The following is a 17,448-nucleotide window of genomic DNA, read 5'->3' on the forward strand; positions in this document are numbered from 1 at the left end:
ATTAGTGTGTAAAGTTAAGGCACATGGGATTGGGGGCAAGGTACTGACTTGGATAAAGAACTGGTTGGCAGACAGGAAGCAAAGAGTTGGAATAAACGGCTCTTTTTCCAAGTGGCGGGCAGTGACTAGTGGGGTACCGCAGGGATCGGTCCTAGGACCCCAGCTATTCACAATATATATTAATGATCTAGACCAGGGAACTAGATGTAATATCTCCAAGTTTGCAGACGACACAAAGCTGGGTGGGCGTGTGCTGTGAGGAGGATGCCAAGAAACTCCAGTATGATTTGGACAGGTTGGGTGATTGGGCAGAAGCATAGCAGATGCAGTATAATGTGGATAAATGCAAGTTTGTGCACTTTGGTGGCAAAAACAAGAAGGCAGATTATCTGAACAGCAATAGATTGGGAGAAGGGGAAGTGCAACGAGACCTGGGTGTCCTTGTGCACCAGGCGGTTAAGAAGGCCTTCGTAGCAAGAGGGTTCGAGTACAAGAACAAGGATGTCTTGCTGCAGTTGTACAGGGCCTTGGTGAGACCACACCTTGAGTGTTGTGTGCAGTTTTGGTCACCTTATCTGAGGAAGGATGTTCTTGCCATGGAGGGAGTGCAGCAAAGATTCACCAGACTGATACCTGGGATGGCAGGAATGACGTATGAGGAGAGATTGGGTCAATTGGGCTTATACGTGCTGGAGTTTAGAAGAATGAGAAGGGATCTCATTGAAATTTATAAAATTCTAACAGGACTGGACAGACTAGATGCAAGAAGGATGTTCCCGATGGCCGGGGAGTCCAGATCCAGGGGTCATCACAGTTTAAGGATAAGGGGTAAGCCATTTAGGACAGAGATGAGGAATTTCTTCACCCAGAGAGTGGTGAACCTGTGGAATTCTCTGCCACACAGGGCAGTTGAGGCCAGTTCATTAAATATATTCAAGAAGGAGTTAGATATATTTCTTAAGGCTAAAGGGATCAAGGAATATGGGGAGAAGGCAGGGACAGGGTACTGAATTTGGATGATCAGCCATGATCTCATTGAATGGCGGAGCAGGCTCGAGGGGCCGAATGGCCTACTCCTGCTCCTATCTTTCTATGTTTATGGCCTTGCTAACCTGCGTTGCAACTTTGTGACTTGTGTATTTGTACTCCGAGATCCCTTTGTGCCTCTACCCCACCTAGACTCGCACCCTCCAAGTTATCAGTGACCTCCCTATTCTTCCTACCAAAATGTAATACCTTTCATTTATCTGTGTTGAACTTCATTTGCCAATTATATGCCCATTCTGCAAGTTTATTAATGTCCTCCTGTTAGTCATCAGTATTGACTATTCCCCCCAATTTGGTGTCATCCACAAATTTAGAAATTGTTTGATTCCCAAGTCTAAATCGTTAATGTAAATTGTGAACAGCAGTGGTTCCAGCACTGATCCTTGTGGAACACTATTACCCACCTTCTGCCACTGTGAATAGCTACCCTTTACCCCTGCTTTCTGTCCTGAAGCCAGCGAGCAATCCGTTCTGCTACTTGTCCCGACTCCGCATTCTCTGACCTTGTTCATCGGTCTATTATAGGGTACCTTATCGAAGGCCTTTTGAAAATACAGATAAATTATATCTACTACATTACCATTGTCTATTCTGTTACCTTTTCAAAAAAGTCAATAAGGTTGGCCCTTTTGAAATCCATGTTGACTATTCATTATTATATTTTTGGTTTCTAGATGATCTTCTATTTGCTCCTTTAGTAGGATTCCATTATTTTTCCTACCACTGAATTACATCATCATATTGGAAGGTTCTCAGCAGCCTGTGACTGCAGCCTCTACCATCAATGCTCCAACCTTGAAATATACAAAATATTAATAGAAGAATGTTTACAATGAGAAATAAACTCCAGGCCACATGGGCACACTTTTTTGGGGGGCAGGTTGCAGGGAAGATAAAGTAAATCATACAGCAAAAACACAGAAGGATCTCTGCCTGATGCTTTCCTCATTACTACTTTTAGCAGATTACTACAGGGGTATTTTAGCTTCTGTGCAGGGCACTTGCATGCATCCCATGGAGCCTTAGGGGCCACAAAGTTTAAATCCATGTTCCTAATGGCCACAACATTCAAGCAGGACTAACCAGCAATTAAACCATCAATAGGACGGAGGGGCCAGGATTTGCAGCTTGGACACCCCCTTGACTACTCTCCAGAAAGGAGAAATAAAAGCGATTCAGTCCATGTTCAGGCTGCCACTTTCCTCCACAACCAACCTCTGTTCATCAAGAGCTCAGCAGGAGTGATACATTCAGAATACTGCTGGACTCGACCAATCACTTTCTTTTTAAAGAGCCATAAAACAACCTTATTGTTGCTAATTAATTTCAATAACTACCTAATGTTTCAGCAGTAATGTTCCACTCTGATCCTCAGTCACTGTGTCACAAGATTTTTTTTTATTAGCTGAATTATACAATAGCAACTGAATGTTAGAAGGCAAGATTCTGATGTCTCCACATTCTTTTGCATCTATTTTGGATGAAACAGTTTGGCTCCAGATTAGTTGAAGAGATGTTCTCAGTTCAGATCATAACTCTTGCAGTGAGCAGGAGTTTGTTGTGCATGGTATGATGGAGATTGGGACCATCAGGGAAACAGGATCAAGGAGCTTCGATCAAGAATGGAAACCACATGTCCCATTTTACTTTTTGACTATCTGAATTACATCCTCGTCTTCCATCACATGGTCCTTGCCAACCTTCTGTGGATTGTATTTCACAGAGGAACCCCACACCAAAGCACTGGAACAGAAAAGAGACAGTTGTTACTCACCACATCCGCTTTCTCTATCCCACATCACTCTCTAAGCGCCTTGGGTCAGACACCACTCGCCAAGCGCCTTGTGTCTCACCACTCGCCAAGCGCCTTGTGTCAGACACCACTCGGCAAGCGCCTTGGGTCAGACACCACTCGCCAAGCGCCTTGGGTCAGACACCACTCGCCAAGCGCCTTGGGTCCGACACCACTCGCCAAGCGCCTTGGGTCCGACACCACTCGCCAAGCGCCTTGTGTCGGACACCACTCGCCAAGCGCCTTGGGTCGGACACCACTCGCCAAGCGCCTTGGGTCGGACACCACTCGCCAAGCGCCTTGTGTCGGACACCACTCGCCAAGCGCCTTGGGTCGGACACCACTCGCCAAGCGCCTTGGGTCGGACACCACTCGCCAAGCGCCTTGGGTCGGACACCACTCGCCAAGCGCCTTGGGTCGGACACCACTCGCCAAGCGCCTTGGGTCGGACACCACTCGCCAAGCGCCTTGGGTCGGACACCACTCGCCAAGCGCCTTGGGTCGGACACCACTCGCCAAGCGCCTTGGGTCGGACACCACTCGCCAAGCGCCTTGGGTCGGACACCACTCGCCAAGCGCCTTGGGTCGGACACCACTCGCCAAGCGCCTTGGGTCGGACACCACTCGCCAAGCGCCTTGGGTCGGACACCACTCGCCAAGCGCCTTGGGTCGGACACCACTCGCCAAGCGCCTTGGGTCGGACACCACTCGCCAAGCGCCTTGGGTCGGACACCACTCGCCAAGCGCCTTGGGTCGGACACCACTCGCCAAGCGCCTTGGGTCGGACACCACTCGCCAAGCGCCTTGGGTCGGACACCACTCGCCAAGCGCCTTGGGTCGGACACCACTCGCCAAGCGCCTTGGGTCGGACACCACTCGCCAAGCGCCTTGGGTCGGACACCAAGCGCCTTGGGTCGGACACCACTCGCCAAGCGCCTTGGGTCGGACACCACTCGCCAAGCGCCTTGGGTCGGACACCACTCGCCAAGCGCCTTGGGTCGGACACCACTCGCCAAGCGCCTTGGGTCGGACACCACTCGCCAAGCGCCTTGGGTCGGACACCACTCGCCAAGCGCCTTGGGTCGGACACCACTCGCCAAGCGCCTTGGGTCGGACACCACTCGCCAAGCGCCTTGGGTCGGACACCACTCGCCAAGCGCCTTGGGTCGGACACCACTCGCCAAGCGCCTTGGGTCGGACACCACTCGCCAAGCGCCTTGGGTCGGACACCACTCGCCAAGCGCCTTGGGTCGGACACCACTCGCCAAGCGCCTTGGGTCGGACACCACTCGCCAAGCGCCTTGGGTCGGACACCACTCGCCAAGCGCCTTGGGTCGGACACCACTCGCCAAGCGCCTTGGGTCGGACACCACTCGCCAAGCGCCTTGGGTCCGACACCACTCGCCAAGCGCCTTGGGTCCGACACCACTCGCCAAGCGCCTTGGGTCCGACACCACTCGCCAAGCGCCTTGGGTCCGACACCACTCGGCAAGCGCCTTGGGTCAGACACCACTCGGCAAGCGCCTTGGGTCCGACACCACCCGCCAAGCGCCTTGGGTCCGACACCACTCGCCAAGCGCCTTGGGTCAGACACCACTCGGCAAGCGCCTTGGGTCCGACACCACTCGCCAAGCGCCTTGGGTCAGACACCACTCGCCAAGCGCCTTGGGTCCGACACCACTCGCCAAGCGCCTTGGGTCAGACACCACTCGCCAAGCGCCTTGGGTCAGACACCACTCGCCAAGCGCCTTGGGTCGGACACCACTCGCCAAGCGCCTTGGGTCGGACACCACTCGCCAAGCGCCTTGGGTCAGACACCACTCGCCAAGCGCCTTGGGTCGGACACCACTCGCCAAGCGCCTTGGGTCAGACACCACTCGCCAAGCGCCTTGGGTCGGACACCACTCGCCAAGCGCCTTGGGTCGGACACCACTCGCCAAGCGCCTTGGGTCGGACACCACTCGCCAAGCGCCTTGGGTCCGACACCACTCGCCAAGCGCCCTGGGTCCGACACCACTCGCCAAGCGCCTTGGGTCAGACACCACTCGCCAAGCGCCTTGGGTAAGCTACCAGGAGCCTGCTGTTGCCCACAGAAGTAGAGAGGAGGGAATTGACACAGACAAAGTCAGGAGGGGAACTTACTATTTGAACTCTTTCATTAAATTTTTATGAATTTTCATGCAGAAATCCTCTACAGCAGTTCTTCGATGCGGTAACACGACCGGGGACGTGTAGTCAGGTAACTGTCCCTTGGGTTTGGTGTAACTGCAACAATAAAAGTTCAGACCATTTAAGTAGCCAAAGAATACCAACAAAATAGTAGAGTTGCAGAATCACAAACCACACTCAGCCGATACCTACATGCGTACGAGTTGCAAGTAATCCCATAATTTTTCCAGGAGATCGTCAAAGTTCCAGCGGTGATGTGCGGAGATTGGCACGCAGTGCGGTATTTTGTAAATGATGTCCAGCTCCTCCAGAGAGATCTGGTCGATTTTGTTTAGAACATAAATACAGGGGATGTACACCCTGGAGCACATAAAACAAAACAGCATGTCAGCATATTATCCAAACTGAAGCGAGTGTGAAATATACTTTCATACAGTGTCTCAGCATCAGTCAATACAAGTGCAGGTCATGTACAGCAACCCGGCTAGTTTCAGGCTCAACTTTTAACTCCTCTTCAGAAGAAATTTTACTTCACAGCAATATATATTTAATTTAGTCAATAGGTATTTCCCTCCTCATGCTAGTTGACAAACACCTCTTAGGTTATTGTGTCCTTATTCAGATTGGGGTTGTTCATCCTGGTATAACATGATGTAGATCTCAATTTGAACTGAAAGATCTTTGCAGTGGAGAATGTATGAATTACAAAGAATGGAAGTCACCAGCTGAACATCTGGAAGCATCAATATTCCCATTATTACACAAAGTATTGTGGTGCTGAGGCAGCAGGGGATCCAGAATGTGAGCTGGGGAGTCAGTATATAGATTTTTGATGACAAAATAGAAGACATATATAGATAGAGATAGAATATATATATATTTATTAGATTGATAGATAAAATATATAAAGCTTACATCCATGCACACTTCTTTATATATTCCTATGTCCACATTTATAATGGAACTGCCTATGTAAACTTGTCACACTGTAATTACATCCTCTTGCCAGTGGAGGCGCTGCAGTGCCAGGAGGGCATAATTGCAGCATGACCCGTTTATGTAGACCGTTTCCATTATAAATGAGAACCTAAGTATTTATAATGGGAACACAAGACAAGGACAGAATGCATCATTGTAAAATGGGACTGTATTACATGAAACACAAAAAGTTAGTATGCAGGTGCAGCAGGTGATCAGGAAGGCCAATGGAATCTTGGCTTTTATTGCAAGGGGGATGGAGTATAAAAACAGGGAAGACTTGCTGCAGTTATACAGGGTATTGGTGAGGCCACACCTGGAATATTGCGTGCAGTTTTGGTTTCCATATTTAAGAAAAGATATACTTGCTCTCGAGACGGTTCAGAGAAGGTTCACTCGGTTGATTCCAGAGATGAGGGTGTTGACGTATGAGGAAAGGTTGAATAGGTTGGGACTCTACTCATTGGAGTTCAGAAGAATGAGAGGCGATCTTATCGAAACATAAGATTGTGAGGGGGCTTGATCGGGTGGATGCAGTGAGGATGTTTCCACTGATGGGTGAGACTAGAACTAGGGGGCATAATCTTAGAATAAGGGGCTGCCGTTTCAAAACTGAGATGAGGAGAAACTTCTTCACTCAGTGGGTAGTAAATCTATGGAATTTGCTGCCCCAGAGAGCTGTGGAAGCTGCAACATTAAATAGATTTAAAACGGAGATAGACAGTTTCCTAGCAGATAAGGGAATTAGGGGTTATGGGGAGAGGGCAGGGAAGTGGACGTGAGTCTAGATTCGGATCAGCCATGATCTTATTGAATGGTGGAGCAGGCCCAAGGGGCCGTATGGCCTACTCCTGCTTCTTATGTTCTTATGTCTGCCTTCATTCAATTATCCCTGGCCTCTAACCCCAACCTTTACCTGAAAGTTACACTTGATCTTGACCGCCCCCCACCGGCCCGTTTGCAATTCCATAGGAGGATAACTAATTAATTTAAATGTTGAGAGCAGCAGAGGCAAAGCAAGCTGCAACTTCAACCAGCCGCTGCACAGGACGGGCCGATGTGGGATTGCCTGATTCCCAGTAAGGAAGGGAAGAAAGGAGGAACCAGAGGGCCAGTTACCCTTAGCACCTCCCAGTAGCCAGGGGAGCTACTGGCAGAGACCCGTCATCAAGATCTCTATCCCTCTCCAGCATGGTGCATGAAGACGATGGGAGGGGCTACACTGCATTCTGAGAACTCCCAATCTCGGCAAACACTGCTGTACAGTAAAGGCCGCCTATAATTATCTACTTCCAGGAAGAGATGGGTACTTAATTAAATTACCAGCCTGAGTAATTCACAGGGCAGCAACTGATGCAGACACCATCACAGAACACTTACCGATTACCCTCAACCACGTCAATCAGGTCGTCTGCTGTCGAATCACTGCGTAATGTGATGTCAGCATTGTGGATTTTATATTCAGCAAGGATACTTTTCACAGTTTCCATGTCCAACTCAGTCTGCACACACTATAGAGAGAGGGGGAAGAGAGATCACACTCGAGATCAAACAGACTGCATCGAATGAAACTCAAATATTACCAGATTATACACAGGACGCTAAAGACAACATATCCCGAGAATAAGCCAAGCGATAAGCTGGACACCTGAAGTTCAAACATTAGATCAGTCGATCGTTCAACCCATTTACATGACCAATACAGCGGATTTGCCCTACTCATTCACAGCCTTTTTCTTCTCCAGTCTGGGACACAGCTTCCTACTCGCGTTGCCATTTTAGTCTCTGTTTTTAACTCCTGCCACAAATTTTCATTTCAAGTATTTGGACAGTGCAACCATTTTTTTTTTTAGAACTCCACTTAGTCACGACCACTTTACTACTTCCGGCACTTTCCATGCAAGAACATGGCCTAGCTCTCCTCCCCGAGCAAAAGCACCGGCTCTTGCTGGGGTTTGGTTCCAAAAGGCACCAAATCACTAAAAGCACAGGTATAAAAAGTAATCTAAAAGGCTAATGGAGTGTTGGCCTTTATCTCAAGGGGTGTTGGATTACAAAGGGGAGGACGTGATCCTTCAGGTGTACCAAGCCTCGGTCAGACCCCACCTGGAGCAGTGTGTTCAGTTTGGGCACCTCCCCTCAGGGGGTTGGATTACAAAGGGGAGGACGTGATCCTTCAGTTGTACCGAGCCTCGGTCAGACCCCACCTGGAGCGCTGTGTCCAGTCCAGGGCACCTCACCTCAGGGGGTTGGATTACAAAGGGGAGGACGTGATCCTTCAGTTGTACCGAGCCTCGGTCAGACCCCACCTGGAGCGCTGTGTTCAGTTTGGGCACCTCACCTCAGGAAGGATATACTGGCCTTGGAGGGGGTGTAACGCAGATTCCCCAGAATGATACGGGTGCTAAAAGGGTTGAGTTAGGAGGACAGGTTTCATAAACTTGGGCTTTTATTCCCTCAAGTTTTGAAGATTGAGGGATGATCTAATCAAGCTGTTTAAAATGATAAAAGGATTGGATAGGATAGATATGGTGAAACTACTTCCTCTGGTGGGTGAAAAAAGAGAGAACACGGGGCCACAATCTTAAAATTGGAGCCAGGCCATTCAGGAGTGAAATCAGGAAGCACTTTTTGCACAAAGGGTAGTGGAAATCTGGAATTCTCTCCCCCAGAAGGCTGTGGATGCTGGAGGTCAATTGGAGCTTTCAAGACTGAGAGTGATAGATTTTTTGTGGGGTAAGGGTATCAAGTATATGGAGCAAAATTGAGTTGAGGTATAGATCAGCCATGATCTAATGGAATGGCAGAGCAGGCACGAGGGGCTGAATGGTCTCCTCCTGTTCCAATGTTCCAGCAGCCATCTTCCAATACCTCGCCAAAGTTGCTGTCCATGTGAGCTTAGACAACACATGTTGGCAGGGTATCCAGGGCAGAAACTAGAGAGGAGTCCATCCAGCCTTCACCTTCGCCCAGCAAAGGGACATCAAGTAGTATTCAGGGTTGCTACTTCCCCTCTCAGGCCCAGTGCAAAGTCTCCACAGCCCTCCCAACAAGATCAACTAACTCTGCAGATGGTGGATGGAAGCCAGGACCTTTCTGGTTTGTATAGCTCAATACCACATCACACAGTGCATTTACCTACCAAGGCATCAGGGGTGACCAAGAGATTGTTCTGTATAGTCACAGGAACAATAGGTTTCTAGAAATAACTAGGGGTCTGCACACAAAAAAAGGGGACTGGTTGACTGCAGAGACTTGCTGTTGTGGCCATCTTTAAACCTAAATGCTAAATAGACTGTAAGCATCGAGACAAACTTTGCTTACAGAGCACATGCTTTAGCATCAATGGGCTCCAAACAGGAGCATTACAACCATATGGGTACGGTAGCATTGTGGTTATGTTATTGAACTAGTAATCCAGAGACCTGGACTACTGATCCAGAGGCACGAGTTCCCACCATGGCAACTGGGGAATTTAAATTCAATTAATTACAAAGGTCTGGAATAAAAAGCTAGTACAGGAAACTCTTTGCTTTCCGGCACCGACGTGTTGCCGGTTGATCAAAAATTCCGGATGACGGAGAGGGTTATCTACCGAGGCTATTTTTAACAAAGCAAAATTTAAAAAAATCAAGAAATGTGCAGTATGCAGTAATTGGGTACTCACCTACAGAATGTTGTGTTAAATGGATGGTGGAAGATGCTTGATTAAGTACAGTACTGCCAGTTGAGGGCAATACAATGACTACCAGCAGCGTGGGAGACACACAGTACCCCTGTAAAATGGCGGATCAGAAGAGACTACCGGCAGCGCAGGAGAGTCAGACTCCTGTTACGGGGTATTGAGGTGTTCCGACTTCCGACAGCGCCAAGAAGCCGAGTAGTGGCAGTTTGGAGAACTACCCCCACTGACTAACTCGGCCACCGCGGGAGACTCGGACTCGGCAACATTGCCGGTTATTGAGGTGTTGTTTTCGGAGTGAGAATTTTGCCGGTTAATAGAGAATTCCGATATTTAGGTGCCGTTTAAACGAGAGTTTCCTGAATCAGTAATGGTGACCATGGTTGTTATAAAAACCCATCTGGTTCACTAATCTCCTTTAGGGAAGGTAACCTGCCATCCTTACCCAGTCTGGCCCATGTGTGACTCCAGACTCTTAACTGCCCTCTGAAGTGGCCTAACAAGCCATTCAGTTGTCCAAGGCGGCTCATCACCACCTTCTCAAGGGCAATAAATGCTGGCCTTGCCCACATCCCGTGAATGAATTTTTAAAAAAATGCTGATTCTGGTCCCCGACAATATATCTACATCTGTAGGCAGCAAGTGTCATAGAGTCATTACGGCACAGAAGGAGGCCATTCGGCCTATCGAGTCCGTGCCAGCTCTCTGTCGGGCAATGCAGTCGGTCCCATTCCCCTGCTCTATCCCCGAAGCCCTGCAAGTTTATTTCCCTCGAGTGCCTATCCAATTTCCTTTTGAAAATATTCAGTGTCTCCGCTTCCACCACCCTCGCCGGCAGCGAGTTCCAGTTCCTCACCACTCGCTGCGTAAAAAAGTTTTTCCTCACATCCCCCCTGTATCTCTTGCCCAAAACCTTAAATCTGTGTCCCCTAGTCCTTGTACCATCAACTAGTGGGAACAGCCTTTCTCTGTCTAGCCTATCCAAACCCGTCATAATCTTGTACACCTCTATCAAATCTCCCCTCAACCTCCTTTGCTCCAAGGAGGACAACCCCAGCTTCTCCAACCTAACCTTGTAGCTAAAATCCCTCATCCCTGGAACCATTCTGGTAAATCGCCTCTGCACCCTCTCAAGGACCTTCACATCTTTCCTAAAGTGTGGTGTCCAGAACTGGATGCAATACTCTAGTCTAACCAGAGCTTTATAAAGGTTCAGCATAACTTCCCTACTTTTGTACTCAATACCTCTATTTATGAAGCCCAAGATCCCATATGCTTTGTTAACCACTCTCTCAATATGTCCTGCCACCTTCAGGGACCTATGCACATTAACTCCCAGATCCCTCTGTCTCTGCACACTCTTTAAAACTGTGCCATTAAGTGTGTATTGCCTCTCCCTGTTCCTTCTGCCAAAAATGCATCATCGCACACTTCTCTGTATTAAATTCCATCTGCCACTTGTCTGCCCAATCTGCTAGCCTGTCTATGTCCTGTTGCAGTCGATTGGTATCCTCCTCACTGTTTGCCACACCTCCAGGTTTAGTGTCATCGGCAAATTTTGAAATTTTACTCCGTATTCCAATGTCCAAGTCATTTATATATATCAAAAAAAGCAGTGGCCCCAGCACTGACCCTTGGGGAACACCACTGTCTACCATTCTCCAGTCTGAAAAACAGCCACGACTCGCTGTTTTCTGTCCTTGAGCCAATTTCTTATCCAAACTGACACTGACCCACCTATTCAATCTTGTTAACCAGCCTTTTATGTGGTATTTGTCAAACGCTTTCTTAAAATCCATGTAGACAACATCCACTGCATCACCTTCATTAACCCTCTCTGCTCCTTCATCAAAAAATTCAATTAGATTAGTCAAACACAATCTGCCTTTTACAAATCCATGCTGGCTCTCCTTAATTAACTTAAACCTCTCCAAGTGCCTGTTAATTTTTCCCCTCATTATTGTTCCTAAAACCTTACCCACCACTGATGTTAAACTGACCAGCCTGTAGTTACTGGGATTGTCCTTGCACCCGTTCTTGAACAAGGGCGTCACATTTGCCATTTTCCAATCCTCTGGGGAATCTGGGGAAGATTGGAAACATAGAAGATAGGAGCAGGAGTAGGCCATTCGGCCCTTCGAGCCTGCTCCGCCATTCAACGAGATCATGGCTGATCATCCAAATTCAGTACCCTGTCCCTGCCTTCTCCCCATATCCCTTGATCCCTTTAGCCTCAAGAAATATATCCAACTCTTTCTTGAATATATTTAATGAACTGGCCTCCACCGCCCTCTCTGTGGCAGAGAATTCCACAGGTTCGCCACTCTCTGGGTGAAGAAATTCCTCCTCATTTCAGTCCTAAATGGCTTACCCCTTATCCTTAGACTATGACCCCTGGTTCAGGACTCCCCGGCCATCAGAAACATCCTTTCTGCATCTAGTCTGTCCAGACCTGACAGAATTTTATAGGTTTCGATGAGATCCCCTCTCAATCTTCTAAACTCCAGTGAGTATAAGCCCAATTGACACAATCTCTCCTCATACATCATTCCTGCCATCCCAGGTATCAGCCTGGTGAATCTTCGCTGCACTCCCTCCATGGCAAGAACGTCCTTCCTCCGGTAAGGTGACCAAAACTGCACACAATACTCAAGGTGTGGTCTCACCAAGGCCCTGTACAACTGTAGCAAGACATCCTTGTTCCTGTACTCAAACCCTCGCTACGAAGGCCAACATACCATTTGCCTTCTTAACCGCCTGCTGCACCTGCATGCTTACCTTCAGCGACTGGTGCACAAGGACACCCAGGTCTCTTTGCACTTCCTTCTCCCAATCTACTGCCATTCAAATAATAATCTGCCTTCCTGTTTTTGCCACCAAAGTGGATAACCTCACATTTATCCACATTATAGTGCATTTGCCATGTTTCTGCCCAATCACCCAACCTGTCCAAATTGTACTGGAGTTTCACGACATCCTCCTCACAGCTTACCCTCCCACCCAGCTTTGTCGTCATCTGCAAATTTGGAGATATTACATCCAATTCCCTCGTCCAGATCATTAATATATATCGTGAACAGCTGGGGTCCTAGGACTTATCCACTCTAAGCATATCCAGCCTTTCCAGTACATTCTGCCCGACAATTTTCACCCCATCCATTACCTCTACCATCTCCGCTTCTACCGATATTTTATCAGCATCCTCTTCCTTAGTAAACACCGATACGAAGTACTCATTAAGTATTCTAGCCTTGCCCTGCACCTCTAAACATATATCACCACCTTTGTCCCAAATAGGCCCCACCTCGCCTCTTCCTACCCACTTACTGTTTACATGCTGGTAGAAGATTTTTGTGTTCCCTTTTATGTTAACTGCCATTTTATTCTCATATTCTCTCTTTGCCAGTCTTATTTTCCTCTTCACTTCCCCTCTCAACTTATTGTATTTGGCCTGGTTCTCACTTGAAGAATTCACCTGACATGCATCTTTGTTTCATCATATTCTCTATCTCCCTCGTCATCCAAGGAGCCCTGGCTTTGGTTCTCCTACCTTTCCCTCTTGTTGGAATGTACGTAGCCTGTACCTGAAACATCTCCTCCTTAAAGATCACCATTGTTCCATTACTGTTTTTCCTGTCAGTCTTTGATTCCATTTTACCCTGGCTAGATCCTTTCGCATCCCATTGAAGTTAGCCCTCTTCCAATTTAGAAGTTCTACTTTAGATTGTTCCTTGCTCTTCTCACTTACTAATCTAAACCTTATGATACGATGATCACACTTACCCAAGTGTTCTCCCACAGACACTTAGTCCACCTCATTCCCCAGCACCAGATCTAGCATTGACTCCTTCCGAGTTGGGCCTAGAACATGCTGGTCAAGGAAGTTCTGAACACATTTCAGAAATTCCTCCCCCTCCTTTCCCTTTACTCCAACATTATCCCAATCGATATTTGGGTAATTAAAATCCCCCAATATCACCACTCTATAGCTCTTGCACATCTGTGATTTACCTGCAGATTTGTTCCTCTATCTCTCTCTCTCACTATTTCGAGGTCGATAGAATACCCCCAATAGCAGGAACATACCCTTTTTGCTTCTCAACTCTAAGCCAATGGATTCTGTCCTTGCCCCCTCAAGGTGAGGTGGGTCAAGTGGACCAAGTGTCCTTCTCCAACATTTGTCACACTGATTGAAATCAGAATCTGAATAGTGCACCAACACTAGAGCAGTGGACTGAAGGGCTGATCTCAAACTCCGCTGGAGAGAGGTGCAAAGCAGAGGTTGAAATGCCCCACACAGGAGTATGGGGAAAAGGAGAGATAGGAAGTCTAAGTAACGTGTGTGCATCCTGTAGGTTGGCCAACAATGACACTGGGGCCACCTTCAATCAGGCTACAAGCCCCTCGCTATGGCAGGGGGGAGGGGGAAGTGGAGAACAGATTAAAAAGGGGTTACATCTAGATTGTGGATTAGTCCATAAATTGAATATTCACAGGACTCTTGGTTATCTCATGTGATATCAGCAGACAAATGCTTAGAAGTGTTTGCGCAAAATTCCTTTGGCCTGCTATTTTCACCCATTTATTTTATCTTTTTAAAAATAGCAAAGAAACTTTAATGAACTTACTAATTTGAAGGCCAGAATATTCTTAGATAATACAACACAACCCAACACTGCAGCATGGACGGACACACACCAACCCAACACTGCAGCATGGACGGACACACACCAACCCAACACTGCAGCATGGACGGACACACACCAACCCAACACTGCATGGACGGACACACACCAACCCAACACTGCAGCATGGACGGACACACACCAACCCAACACTGCAGCATGGACGGACACACACCAACCCAACACTGCAGCATGGACGGACACACACCAACCCAACACTGCAGCATGGACGGACACACACCAACCCAACACTGCAGCATGGACGGACACACACCAACCCAACACTGCAGCATGGACGGACACACACCAACCCAACACTGCAGCATGGACGGACACACACCAACCCAACACTGCAGCATGGACGGACACACACCAACCCAACACTGCAGCATGGACGGACACACACCAACCCAACACTGCAGCATGGACGGACACACACCAACCCAACACTGCAGCATGGACGGACACACACCAACCCAACACTGCAGCATGGACGGACACACACCAACCCAACACTGCAGCATGGACGGACACACACCAACCCAACACTGCAGCATGGACGGACACACACCAACCCAACACTGCAGCATGGACGGACACACACCAACCCAACACTGCAGCATGGACGGACACACACCAACCCAACACTGCAGCATGGACGGACACACACCAACCCAACACTGCAGCATGGACGGACACACACCAACCCAACACTGCAGCATGGACGGACACACACCAACCCAACACTACAGCATGGATGGACACACCAACCCAACACTGCAGCATGGACGGACACACACCAACCCAACACTGCAGCATGGAGGGACACACACCAACCCAACACTGCAGCATAGACGGACACACACCAACCCAACACTGCAGCACAACTCAATACCATCACTAAGCAACTGCTTCAATTGATTTCCAAAGGGGCAATGTATAGAGGCCCCATAAACACACTGTATAACAGCAGTGTATAGAAGCTCCATAAACACACTGTGTAACAGCAGTGTATAGAGGCTCCATAAACACACTGTATAACAGCAGTGTATAGAGGCTCCATGAATACACTGTATGCCCTCACTGATCAAACCAGGTCACAGGTTCATGCAATTCTGATCTAATTTCAACCTTCTATCTCTCAAATTCTTCACTCACGGTGGAGGTCAGGTTAATGCCTCCTTTGTCCTTCTTCCTGAACCCAATGTTGGGCGGCTGCTTGTTGAGCCGGATTCCAAACCCTTCCACCTCGTTCTCAATTATCTTCTTGTGTCCCAGCGGCTTCAGCACGTCCAGTACGATCAGGATCAGGTTGCAGGTTCGAGCCACTGAAACAGATGAGGGACACAACGCATTGGTCAAGTTTACCAACTGGTCCCCCTAAAAAAAGAGGCAGACGTTTATCTACACCCCCCTCCCCCCAGGAAACAGAGAATCACTGCTTACTGGGTGCCTTGTTCTGCAGAGAAGCTGTGCAGAGATAAATACTGAAGGATTCAGAACAGTCCTTTACTCAAAAAAAAAGACGATTTCATTTTTAATCGTACAACACCAGTTAAAGTGTACAACTTACCGGCAATAACTTGTCGCCCTCGGCCTTTGCCGTCTTTGGCTCCCTCAATGATACCCGGAAGATCAAGCAGCTGGACAGGAAATACAAGCACATGTAAACAGTAAGTAAGTGAATGAAGCATTGCACAAATTAATTCAAAAGCTTTCAAATTCCACCATCGCGTACAGCCGCTCTCTTTGTAATATACTGTTCCTTCAAGGTCAACCCAACCGACCACCTCTCCCTCATTTCCAGGAATCCAGATTCCAAACCCACCATTCCTCTCATCATTCACTACTCTGTTCCTCGGCTCAGGCCTGCTCTCAACTTCGAGATCATGCTTCTCCGTGGTCTGGACTGTCAAACTTTTAAGTGCTTTTACACTTGACCAAATTTTTGTTTATTTTTAATTTATTATTATTATTTTTATTTTTATTTTTTAAAAAGAGGAATCTCTATACACTGCTGTTATACAGTGTGTTTATGGAGCCTCTGTACACTGCTGTTATACAGTGTGTTTATGGAGCCTCTATACACTGCTGTTATACAGTGTGTTTATGGAGCCTCTATACACTGCTGTTATACAGTGTGTTTATGGAGCCTCTATACACTGCTGTTATACAGTGTGTTTATGGAGCCTCTATACACTGCTGTTATACAGTGTGTTTATGGAGCCTCTATACACTGCTGTTATACAGTGTGTTTATGGAGCCTCTGTACACTGCTGTTATACAGTGTGTTTATGGAGCCTCTATACACTGCTGTTATAGTGTGTTTATGGAGCCTCTGTACACTGCTGTTATACAGTGTGTTTATGGAGCCTCTATACACTGCTGTTATACAGTGTGTTTATGGAGCCTCTGTACACTGCTGTTATAGTGTGTTTATGGAGCCTCTGTACACTGCTGTTATACAGTGTGTTTATGGAGCCTCTGTACACTGCTGTTATACAGTGTGTTTATGGAGCCTCTATACACTGCTGTTATACAGTGTGTTTATGGAGCCTCTGTACACTGCTGTTATACAGTGTGTTTATGGAGCCTCTATACACTGCTGTTACACGGTGTGTTTATGGGGCCTCTATACACTGCTGTTATACAGTGTGTTTATGGAGCCTCTATACACTGCTGTTATACAGTGTGTTTATGGGGCCTCTATACACTGCTGTTATAGTGTGTTTATGGAGCCTCTGTACACTGCTGTTATACAGTGTGTTTATGGAGCCTCTGTACACTGCTGTTATAGTGTGTTTATGGAGCCTCTATACACTGCTGTTACACGGTGTGTTTATGGGGCCTCTGTACACTGCTGTTATAGTGTGTTTATGGAGCCTCTATACACTGCTGTTATACAGTGTGTTTATGGGGCCTCTATACACTGCTGTTATACAGTGTGTTTATGGAGCCTCTATACACTGCTGTTATACAGTGTGTTTATGGGGCCTCTATACACTGCTGTTATACAGTGTGTTTATGGAGCCTCTGTACACTGCTGTTATACAGTGTGTTTATGGAGCCTCTGTACACTGCTGTTATACAGTGTG

General features: G+C 47.7%; 1 protein-coding gene across 2 annotated transcripts in view; it reads right to left on the reverse strand.

Moving 5' to 3' along the window:
• Positions 1 to 2,422: 2,422 nt before the first annotated feature.
• The window catches only part of drg1 (developmentally regulated GTP binding protein 1), a 29,901-nt gene continuing 14,875 nt past the window's right edge, over positions 2,423 to 17,448 (reverse strand). For both annotated transcript variants that reach the window (XM_085962037.1, XM_085962038.1), the window contains 6 exons: positions 15,927 to 15,996; positions 15,512 to 15,681; positions 7,367 to 7,497; positions 5,201 to 5,368; positions 4,982 to 5,104; positions 2,423 to 2,790 (listed from right to left, as the gene is read on the reverse strand). In XM_085962037.1, coding sequence (XP_085818163.1) covers positions 2,691 to 2,790; positions 4,982 to 5,104; positions 5,201 to 5,368; positions 7,367 to 7,497; positions 15,512 to 15,681; positions 15,927 to 15,996 — 762 coding nt within the window. In that variant the 3' untranslated portion in view covers positions 2,423 to 2,690. The remainder of the gene's footprint in view (positions 2,791 to 4,981; positions 5,105 to 5,200; positions 5,369 to 7,366; positions 7,498 to 15,511; positions 15,682 to 15,926; positions 15,997 to 17,448) is intronic.

The sequence above is a fragment of the Somniosus microcephalus genome, chromosome 19 (genome assembly GCF_052327205.1).
Source record: "Somniosus microcephalus isolate GS21.2 chromosome 19, FLI_Smic_1.0, whole genome shotgun sequence".
NCBI lineage: Eukaryota > Metazoa > Chordata > Chondrichthyes > Squaliformes > Somniosidae > Somniosus > Somniosus microcephalus.